The sequence below is a fragment of the Bos taurus genome, chromosome 13 (genome assembly GCF_002263795.3).
Source record: "Bos taurus isolate L1 Dominette 01449 registration number 42190680 breed Hereford chromosome 13, ARS-UCD2.0, whole genome shotgun sequence".
Taxonomy (NCBI): domain Eukaryota; kingdom Metazoa; phylum Chordata; class Mammalia; order Artiodactyla; family Bovidae; genus Bos; species Bos taurus.
In genome coordinates, this window is record NC_037340.1 from 37,203,626 (window position 1) to 37,214,913 (window position 11,288).

General features: G+C 41.3%; 1 protein-coding gene and 1 pseudogene across 1 annotated transcript; both read right to left on the bottom strand.

Moving 5' to 3' along the window:
• Positions 1-263: 263 nt before the first annotated feature.
• Positions 264-1,182, bottom strand: LOC132346900 (patched domain-containing protein 3-like; annotated as a pseudogene).
• Positions 1,183-1,215: 33 nt separating this feature from the next.
• On the bottom strand, positions 1,216-10,999 carry LOC112449232 (patched domain-containing protein 3). The gene is given in 4 exon segments (XM_059892870.1): positions 1,216-1,566; positions 1,569-1,701; positions 1,703-1,897; positions 10,866-10,999. Coding segments are annotated over 4 exon segments (813 nt in total).
• Between the last annotated feature and the right edge of the window lie 289 nt (positions 11,000-11,288).

Below are 11,288 nucleotides of genomic sequence, written 5' to 3' on the forward strand. Positions count from 1 at the left end.
AATTCCAACATATTTCTCCCAGCAATCTTGATTCCAGCTTGTGTTTCATCCAGCCCAGCGTTTCTCTTGATGTACTCTGCATATAAGTTAAATAAGCAGGGTGTTAAATAACATTTTTAAACAGTATTTATAAGCCAAGGAAGCATGTCTTTGATTTTAGTTTATTGACTATTCTTAATAGTGCATTTTCATCAGATTGGATTGGGCCAATAAGGAATTCTATAATTGGTCTTTGGTTTGTTAGTGGCTATTCAAACTCACTTTCAAAAAAAAGTTAAGAATCCTGGATAAAACATTAGACCATGAACAGCTCTAAATAACATCACAAGAAACACAGTCTTAGAAAATATCCTGAAGATGTGTGCTTCATACCCTTACTATTGTTGAAACTGCACGTTGTCACACAGGGTAGCCTAGCAGATACAATGCTTCAATGGCTTTTCGGTTTACTGAGGGCTCTGAACTGAAAACAAATGCATAGGAAATGTGACCAGAAAAGTCAAAAGAAAACCCTATACAAATAACAAGATTAATCATGGCTATGCAATCAAAATTGACATTCCAGAAGGCCATAAAACCCATGACACCCACAATCACAGAAGCAATAGCAAAAGTTACCCACAAAGAACACAGGGGATGAGGAATTAACCATAAGGAAATCATGAACATAGCTGTTGATGCAACAACCACATTTTGAACAGTGTTTTTTAATATTGCAGAATACTGATTATCATGAATGCCTGGTTATACACCATTAGGGAAGCTTCACACTTCTCTGTCATGTCTGGAACTGGAGTAACATCAGCTTCTCATTGGTTGAAGAAGAAATACCCATGGTTTGAATGAAGGCCTGGGAGCAAATGATTTCCTGTGATGATGTAATATTAATATCATACACAAAAAGTGGAAATTCCATTAAAAAGTGGGAATATTGCTTGGAAAAGCTGTCTTATTTAAATCTTGATGGAGTTTTTCTATATATTTTATATATTCTCACAACCAAAACTCTGTAAGGTTTTTATCTACATACTCATCGTTTTTAAAATCTGCCAGACATTTTTCCAGTTTTTGCCTAGTAACTTTATCCCAGTAGTCAAGAGTCTGTACAAAGTGCAGAGTTATTACAGAACAAGGAGTGATGAGTTGTCTTATGGACTCAGAGGCAACCAGAGAAGGTGTTAGAGAAAGCAGTATCCAAACACAGGCTCCACAAGATTAATGAGACCTTAAGAGATGGGCAAGGTCCATCTCTGGGATAACCATAACCCTGGGACCATAACTTGAAAACTGTTCTTCTTCTACATTAAAATATGGTGTGATGTAGGAGTCGTCACTTGCCAAATTTCAGAGATCTAAACCTTCCTGCACTCAGAAACACCCATATGTACTACTTATGATGTACAAAATGTGTAGGAGCACTACAGGAATCTTGGACTCGGTGCTTGTGAGAAAAGGACCAAAATAGTCTCTAAAGAATAGATTCCCTGGATGGATATCAGCTTTGTGTTCATCTTGGAGAGAATTACATGGGAGGCAGCAGGACTATTTGATGAGGAAAATTTTTGGTCAATTGTTTCCGGCTTCTTCAACCAGCGTAGACAGACTACTTCTCTTTTCCCATCCAGGGCCATAAATGCTCCAAAACAGGTGATGTTATAAAAATAACAAAAGAGCAGGGTTGTTCCTGTATAGATACAGGAACCTGAAAGAGGTTCCTGTATAGAAGGCCAGGACGTTGGTGATGGTGGTGATTGTAATGGGTACTGCTACTTTCGCTTAGACATCAGACATCCGCTTGCTTATGCTATCCATGAGGCTGGTCTTCTGCCAGACAGAAATCATGGTAAACATGTCATCGACCCCAACACCTGTTAGAGAAAGAAGCAGAGCATTCGTACTTTTTTAACATCCATTAAAAATTAACCAGATCAACTCAAACCGTTTTCTTTGCCCGTCCCTCAAGGTCTCATTGATCTTGCGGAGTCTGTGTTTGGATACAGCTTTTTCCGACACCTTCTCTGGTTGCCTCTGAGTCCACGAGACAACTCATCACTCCTTGCTCTGTAATAACTCTGTGCTTTGTGCACACTCCTATTTGTACACATAGCGCAGTACACTCTACTCGCAGTCATCATTCAGGGTATTCAATGAAGAGTCAGGAAACCTGGCTGACTGGGTATTAGGTGAAGCAGGATTAGCAATGTATCTCTGATTCCATCAGAACATTTGAGAGACCATTTTATCTTATAAACCATTTTATTCTAAGGCAGTAATATTGAGGTAACATCTTGTTGTTTAAAATATAAGCTGGATTTATCTGTTCTCCAGTTAGCATCTAGCTATCGATGTGGTATGATTTTAAAGGCACCTGTAGTTTATACACACGAAGATATCTACATCCATGTAGCTTTCCTGTTAGTCTGTTTCTGATACCGAGAGTGCTATCATTCAATTTTCACCTGCCCAGGCTAAGGCATTATGTCAGTAAAATGTAGGTACTCTTGAGATCAGAAATATGTACCAAAGTAAACCTTAAAAATCCTTTACATATTAAGTGAATACTAAAGTAACCAGTCTCTTCCACAGTGATGTTTCCTGATTGATTTGTAATAAAGAGGACGGGAGAACATTTGAGGACTCCGAAATTGTCACCGGAGGTTAGGAGAGAAGAAAGGAGATTACAAAGGACAGCCTAAGCATGTTGCAGGTAAATTTCACTTCCCTCAAGCTTCCAAGCTTCCTACCGCTTTCACTCCCGTACACCTCTGTTTCTGTGTGTATTGATACAAAATCAATACTTGGAACTGAAAAGTGAAAAGAAAGTTAAGTCGCTCAGTCGTGTCTGACTCTTTACGACCCCATGGACTATAGCCTGCACCAGGCTTTTCCGTCCATGGGATTTTCCAGGCAAGAGTACCGGAGTGGGTCGCCATTTCCTTCTCCAGTAGATCTTCCTGACCCAGGGATCGAACCCAGGTCTCCCGCATTGCAGGCAGACACTTTACCCTCTGAGCCACCAGGGAAGCTTGGAACTGACATGCTGATTGATTTTAATACCAACCTTGGAAGATCTTCTCCATGGGTTACATGGGAAGGTACTGGGAATCGCACTTTGCCTCTATTGCCGATGTTCTGTGTATATGATCTGGGAGACGGGCCTACAGTGACACAGCCTTATGTAGTCTGTCACAAACTGCATCCTGACACGCCCCCTGCTGCCAGCTTTGTGGATTTCACTTGCATTCAGCTGGATGAAGGGCAAGAATCCGAACTACTAAGGACCACAAATAAACTCATTGATATGGAATAGGTATTTAAAAACCGGTTTTATTATTTATGGAACTTGGTTCAGAAATTGTCCTCACACATTTCTTAAGCTACTTAAATCACAGCCCGCCCCCGCCACATTCACCCCTACACTCACATGTCTATGTATATACAGACAATATGAAGATGGTTGATATGAAGTCAGTTGTCTACACCTGAGTTGTTTATGGCTGTGGTAACATTGAATAAGCGTGAGCGTGTCCTAGGAAGGTATACATTCAGTGCACAGTTCCTCCCCTATCTCCCCTAGGAAACCAATTATTAATTCTTTCAAGCTGTTTACTTTCCAAAATATAAACATATTTACCTTCTCACACTTATTGTAAAATAAACCCTGAAAGTACAGGAAAATACAAAGAAAAACTTTAAACAACTGCAATTCCACCTGTCAGGGATAATCCTTGCTAATATTTTAAGTGTTATCTATCCAGAATTTGCTATACAAGTATACATGCATATTTGTATATTGCTCAATTTTAAACATCTTGTTTCATAACCAGCATTTTTAATTTAACACTTTATATCTACCTCTTTTTAAAGACTGAATAGGATTCCAAAACTTTAATATGCTCTGGGCAGACCAATCCCATGTTGATATAGGATTAGCTTGTTTTTGAACACCAGGAACCACAGAACTATTTTTCACAGAGGCGACACTGTTTTATATCCCACTAGCAATGTATAAGTTTTTATGTTTATGGTTGTTATATCTTCTTGATTAATTGGCCCTTTTATAAATATATAATGTCGTTCTCTCTCTTTGAACAGTTTTTGAAATAGTCTGTGTTGTCTGCTATCAGTACAGGCACTCCTAGTCTCTTTTGGTTACTATTCATATGGAGTATCTTTTTCAGTCCTCTTAACTTTCAATCTATTCATGTCTTTGGATCTAAAGTGAATCTCTTGTAAATGGCATATAGTTGAATCTTGCTGTTTTATCCATTCTAACAATATCTGCCTTTTGATTGGAAAGTTTAATCTGTTTAGATTTAAAATAATTGGTGACAAGGAAGGACTTACTTCTATTGTTTTGGTGTTTATATTCTGTATATATTATAGCCTATTATCTTCATTTCATCCATTTATGCCTTTTTTGTGGCCAAACCCAGACCCCAACAGTGAAAGTGCCAAGGAGTCCTAACCATTGGACCACCAGGGAACTCCTGATTTACGCTTTCTTTAATGTGTAGTTTTTGTTTTTAATAGTGAGCTGTTTTGATTAGTCATTTTGCTGCCAGTGATGCCCAAGTCAGCCTGAGCACCGGAATCACATGAAGACATTTTTAGACACATGGATTCTGCAACTTCTCTATAAACTGTAGATCAGAGTCTACAGAACTGTGTTCCAGAACTGCAGTAATCTAAAGTTCTAAGACTTTTCTAAGTCATTCTGAAAAACTGTTTAACCAACGTCCTTCTTGGGGACTAGAAAATCTCCAAGTGTGTTCACTAGTGTTCTACATTCATATCTTTCCTTCCATTGCCTACTGAACATTAAAATAAAGGTCATTTAGAGAGAGTCAACACAGCGACTAGTCAAACTCAAATCATTCTAGACAATAATATACTTCACTCCCCCCATCCTCTGAAGAATACCACCAATCCAGAAACCTGAAAGAGGGAATAGGGCTAAACATGTCATATGTAGCTTTTATCCTGTTAATCTTTCTGATTTCAAGGTTCATCTTGTTACTTTTATCTTCAGTTCAGTTCAGTTCAGTTGCTCAGTTGTGTTCGACTCTGCAACCCCATGGACTGGCAGCATGCCAGGCCTCCCTGTCCATCACCAGCTCCTGGAGTTCACTCAGACTCACGTCCATCGAGTCAGTGATGCCATCCAGCCTTCTCATCCTCTGTCATCCCCTTCTCCTCCTGCCCCCAATCCCTCCCAGCATCAGAGTCTTTTCCAGTGAGTCAACTCTTTGCATGAGGTGGCCAAAGTACTGGAGTTTCAGCTTTAGCATCATTCCTTCCAGTGAACACCTAGGACTGATCTCCTTTAGGATGGACTGGTTGGATCTCCTTGCAGTCCAAGGGACTCTCAAGAGTCTTCTCCAACACCACAGTTCAAAAGCATCAATTCTTCCACACTCAGCTTTCTTTACAGTCCAACTCTGACATTCATACATGACTACTGGAAAAACCATAGCCTTGACTAGATGGACCTTTGTTGGCAAAGTAATGTCTCTGCTTTTTAATATGCTGGCTAGTTTGGTCATAACATTCTTGCCACGGAGTAAGCATCTTTTATCTTAAACTCTTGTAAATCATATTGTTACTTTAAGAAAGTATTGGTTGTAATCAAATTTTGTCATAATAAAGAAATTTACTTTTATTTTGGTGCGTGTGTGTGTGTGTGTGTATGTTGATCTGGGGCCCTGAGTTTAACTAATAGCACCAGCAGTTTGAGAAAAGGTGAAATACAGACACACATAGTTGTTTTAATAAGAAGAAAGTTTAATTATTTTAATGTGGCCTTGCATGAATAAGGTGTTTAGTTATATTATTGCTCTTTCGGAATCAGTAACTCAATTTCCGTAGCTGAATTTCTTAGTCTTCAAACCAAACTTAGTTTCTCTCTCCTACTAAAAGTTTCTAGAGGCAGTTATCAGTCATTTGTTTTGAAGCAGTTAGCAATGAAGTAAAACAGAAACCTAGGGATTGTCATCAATATTTTAAGATGTGAAGTTGTGGTTGTTGGTGAGTTAAAGTATTAAATCTTTATTTTTTATTTTTTTTTAAATGCTGTGTATATATTCCCATTTTTGTTGGTCCAACCTAGAAAAAGGCATAAGTTGTGTTATTCAAAATGGAGCACATATTACTTTTTTTGCAATTAGTAGCCACTTTTCTTGGGCTTCCTCGGTGACTCAGCGGTAAAGAGTCCGCCTGCAATGCAGGTTTGATCCCTGGGTTAGGAGGATCCCCTAGAGGGAGGGCACGGCCACCTACTCCACTATTCTTGCCTGGAGACTCCCATGGAGAGGAGCATAGTGGGCTACAGTCCATAGGATCACAAGCAGACATGACTGAATCAACTGAGCACGCACATGCAGCCTCTTTTCTAGAGCACACTTCTCTAGCAGAGGAGAACCACGAACATCTTTTAGAAGGAAGCTGTCATTCTTTTTGTTAGCCACAATATATATTTTAAACCAGCTTTGACACACAGGAGGTGTTTAGGATTGCGTTTATGGCTAACTGGAGTCGTAAGTGGGTGAGAAAATACCTGGACTTGGGCACTTTCATACTGCTTGCTTCCATTCATACTCCTTTGAAGATCAGAGGGGAATTAGCTATTTGCAATGTTTTAGTATATCTTTGTGGTTCTGAAAGTCCAGTCAGTGGATTCTTGCTTGGCTCATTACATAAGAATCAACTGGAATAGTTATATTTCATGCAAAGATGAGCACAACAAAGCACAAAAATGGTATGGACCTAATGGAAACAGAAGATATTAAGAAGAGGTGGCAAGAATACACAGAAGTACTGTACAAAAAAGATCTTCATGACCCCAATAATCACGATGGTGTGATCACTCACCTAGAGCCAGACATCCTGGAATATGAAGTCAAGTGGGCCTTAGGACGCATCACTATGAACAAAGCTAGTGGAGGTGATGGAATTCTAGTTGAGCTATTTCAAATCCTAAAAGATGATGCTGTGAAAGTGCTGCACTCGATATGCCAGCAAATCTGGAAAACTCAGCAGTGGCCACGGCACTGGAAAAGGTCAGTTTTCGTTCCAGTCCCAACAAAAGGCAATGCCAAAGAATGTTCAAACTACTGCAAAATTGTACTCATCTCACACACTAGCAAAGTAATGCTCAAAATTCTCCAAGCCAGGCTTCAACAGTATGTGAACCATGAACTTCTAGATGTTCAAGCTAAATTTAGAAAAGGCAGAGGAACCAAAGATCAGATTGCCAACATCTGCTGGATCATCAAAACAGCAAGAGAGTTCCAGAAAAACGTCTACTTCTGCTTTATTGACTAGTCCACAGCCTTTGACTGTGTGGATCACAACAAACTGTGGAAAATTCTTCCAGACCACCTGACCTGCCTCCTGAGAAATCTGTATGCAGGTCAAGAAGTAACAGTTAGAACTGGATACAAAACAACGGACTGGTTCCAAATCAGGAAAGGAGTATGTCAAGGCTGTATAATGTCACCCTGTTTATTTAAGTTATATGTAGAGTACGTCCTGCGAAATACTGGGCTGGATGAAGCACAAGCTGGAATCAAGATTGCTGGGAGAAATATCAGTATCCTCAGATACACAGATGACACCACATTTATAGCAGAAAGTGAAAAACTAAAGAGCCTCTTGATGAAAGTGAAAGAGGAGACTGAAAAAATTGGCTTAAAACTCAGCTTTCAGTAAACTAATATCATGGCATTTGGTCCCATCACTTCATGGCAAATAGATGCTAAAACAATGGAAACAGTGAGAGACTTTATTTTTGGGGGGCACCAAAATCACTGAAGATGATGACTGCAGCCATGAAATTGAAAGATGTTTGCTCCTTGGAAGAACAGCTATGACCAAACTAGACAGCATATTGAAAAGCAGAGACATTACTTTGCCAACATCAGCCCATCTATGGTTTTTCCAGTACTCATGTATCAACGTGAGAGTTGGACTATAAAGAAAGCTGAGCGCCAAAGAATTGACGCTTTTGGACTGCAGTGTTGGAGAAGGCTCTTGAGAGTCCCTTGGACTGCAAGGTGATCCAACCAGTCCATCCTAAACGAAATCAGTCCTGAATATTCATTGGAAGGACTGATGCTGAAGCTGAAACTCCAATACTTTGGCCACCTGATGTGAAGAACTGACTCATTGGAAAAGACCCTGATGCTGGGAAAGATTGAGGGCAGGAGGAGAAGGGGACAACAGAGGATGAGATGGTTGGATGGTATCACTGATGGACTTGAGTTTGAGTGGGCTCCAGGAGTTGGTAATGGACAGGGAAGCCTTGGGGGCTGAAGTCCATGGGGTTGCAAAGAGTCAGACATGACTGAGCAACTGAACTGAACAGATTCCTTTCTGTTCCCTCCGCACATTTGTTTTTGTTCAGTTGGGATGGGCTAGTACCTGGAAATTAACATTCTCCTGCAGACAAGTATGGGAATTATTGCCCATGAGGACTCTGAAGAGGTTCTGAGTCAAGAACGTTATGAATTGCTGGAATTTCAGTATGGAAGCTACCACCACAAGTTCCATGACTTTTCCCTCCAAATTTACAGGTGTGACTGTATACAAAACAAAATGTGGGTGGCAGCCTTTGGAGTCGTTTCTGCTGCCTTGGCAGTGGTGAGCAGCTTTGGCCTGATGTTGTACATTGGGGTGCCATTTGTGATCATAGTTGCAAATTCACTATTTCTTATTCTAGGTGAATAAAACAAAGTGTGAGGATCTAACTGTGTGTGTGCTGGGGGGGATGGGGTTGGTAAAGGAAGGGTATTGTGTTAGATTAAGCAAAGTAATTATATATAGGTGGCTCCACAGATCCAAAATGAGGAATCAGGAGAAAAAGAAAATCAAATGGAATTATGTGCCTTAAAGAGTTGGAAAAATCTAGTACCCCAAATGGAAAAACACACACCAGGGACATGAATAGGCAGGTCACACATACACACAGAATCCAAAATACTAATCATTGAAAATATAAGAAAGAAATATTTGTCTTTTTGACTAATCAAGGGATGAAAGTTCAACCAAAAGTGAGTCATCTTGTCTTCTTATTAGAATGAATATTATAGCAAGACTGAAGGTTTGGAGAAGGTTGTATGCAAATAAACACATATTCTGCTGAGGGAAATTTATAAATTGATACACTTTTAAAATATAACTTTAGACAAATCAAAAGACTTAAAAATTTAAAACAGAATACCTTTGACCAGCCAACTTCACTTCTGGGAATTTGTCCTAATTATTGGACAGGTGCTTACAAAATAGAATAAGTATGTTAATTTCAGTGTGATTTAGAAGAGGAAAAAGCAAAAACAAGCTAATCCTATATCAACATGCTTGCTCTACTGAATGAATAATTCTGAATATGGTCAGTGTTGGGAACTTCTCTCACATGCAGCCAGCAGCCCCTCAAAATGAGTGAACTCAGTGGGAAGCTGGTGGACCACATGGAAGCATCTCTGAGTAACTGTGGGCTGACCCCACAGGCCAGCTGCTCCACCCTTCCCAGGTAAAATGTCCTGTTCAGTTGCCCAATTGTGTCCAGCTGTTTGCAGCCCCATGGACTGCAGCATGCCAGGCTTCCCTGTCCTTCACCATCTCCTGGAGTTTACTCCAACTCGTCCAGTGAGTTGGTGATGCCTTCCAACTATTTCATCTTCTGTCGTTCCCTTCTCCTCCTGCCATCAGTCTTTCCCAGCATCGGGTTTTTTCCAATGAGTTGGCTCTTTGCATCAGGTAGCCAAAGTATTGGAGCTTCAGTTTCAGCATAAGTCCTTCCAATAAATATTTGGGATTGATTTCCTTTAGGATTGATTGGTTTGATCTCCTTGCAGTCCAAGGGATTCTCAAGACCTCAGAGGCTGAAGGGAAGGGCTTGGAGCCTCTTGAGCCACAGCACGCTTGTCCGGTTGGCTCCTGCAGGCCAAGCAGGTTGCTCCTAGCCCTGGGTGAGCTTCTGGAAGCTTCCATTCCCTTCCTTGAGTTACTCCTCCCGTCCTGCCCGCTATTGCCTTTTTTCTTGTGATAGCTTCCAGCGAACAGTGTCAGATTCATGATCTCCAAAGAAGAACATTTAGCTTTGGGACCAGGGACCAGGCTTGATCACTCAAGAGCTTTTGTATAGCAGTTTTATTAAAGTACGAAAAGGGACAGAGAAAGCTTCTGACATAGACATCAGAAGGAGGATGGAGAGTGCCCCCCCTGCTAGTTTTAGCATGCTGTTTTATGTTAGAAAGTTAGTAATCAGATAAGACAGACACCTCAAGGCTGATGGAGTTTCACCAGGCCCCTCTCCCACAATATGCATTTTTGAGATAGGATGGCAAGAGGTGTGTCATCTCCTAGCCATAAAATGATTGATATGAATACTGGTTTATTGAGCTATTATCAGCCAAAGTTAGTCTTAAGTGGAACCATTTTGAAGAAAGGCAAATTCCAAAGCAAATACATAGTTTCATTAACATTGCTTAAGAAAAACATTTCCATAGAGTTTGTTCCCTCCTGCCGCTTAAGGGGGAGAGAAAAAAATGTCTGACACTGCAGCCTATTTCCCCCATTTGGAGACCCCTGGCCTTCCAGCCTGTTACCCTCTCACTTGCTTCTTCACCTCTGTCTGGGGGAGAGCTTCCAACAGCAGGTGCAGGTGACATGTCCTGTTCCTTAGCAGGTAGCAGCCTGGCAACTCCTGCGGATCGTCCTGCAGAGTCCCAGTCAGCCCAGGCTACCCACAAGGTCCTTACTCTTTCTCCAGCCCAGGCCCAGGGCAGAAAGCATGGCATCAGGTACAGCTGCAGGCATTCTTGTTGCATGGAGGGGGCCGTTATAAAGACTCACTCCAGACACACCTAAGAAGGGTTCGCTGACGGGCCTGGGTCAGCCAGTCCTCGCCTATCAGGGGCTCATAGTTGCAGAAAATGGGTTTTGCTGCACTGGCCAGTTCCAAGGAACAGGTTTGGGTCCTCAGGGTCAAGATGGACATGTGGCTTCAGCTCTGGTTTTGTTTTCTAACCATTTTAATTGGTCCATGAGTAGGAAGCAACTTCCCAAAGCCCTTCCCTGCATGAGAGGAACCCAGGAGTCAGGGAGAGGAGGGGTGGTGGGTGCAGACAGGTGCGCAGTGCCCCAGGGGCCATGGAAGCATCTTGAAGATCTGCTGGAAGGAGGCTGCACAGAGGGTAGCCCAGGGTCACAGACCTGTCCAGGAGCTGCTGTTTGTTAGTTCAGGTCCTGCTCTGAGGGGCTCAGGATCCACTCTGACCAAGAAATGC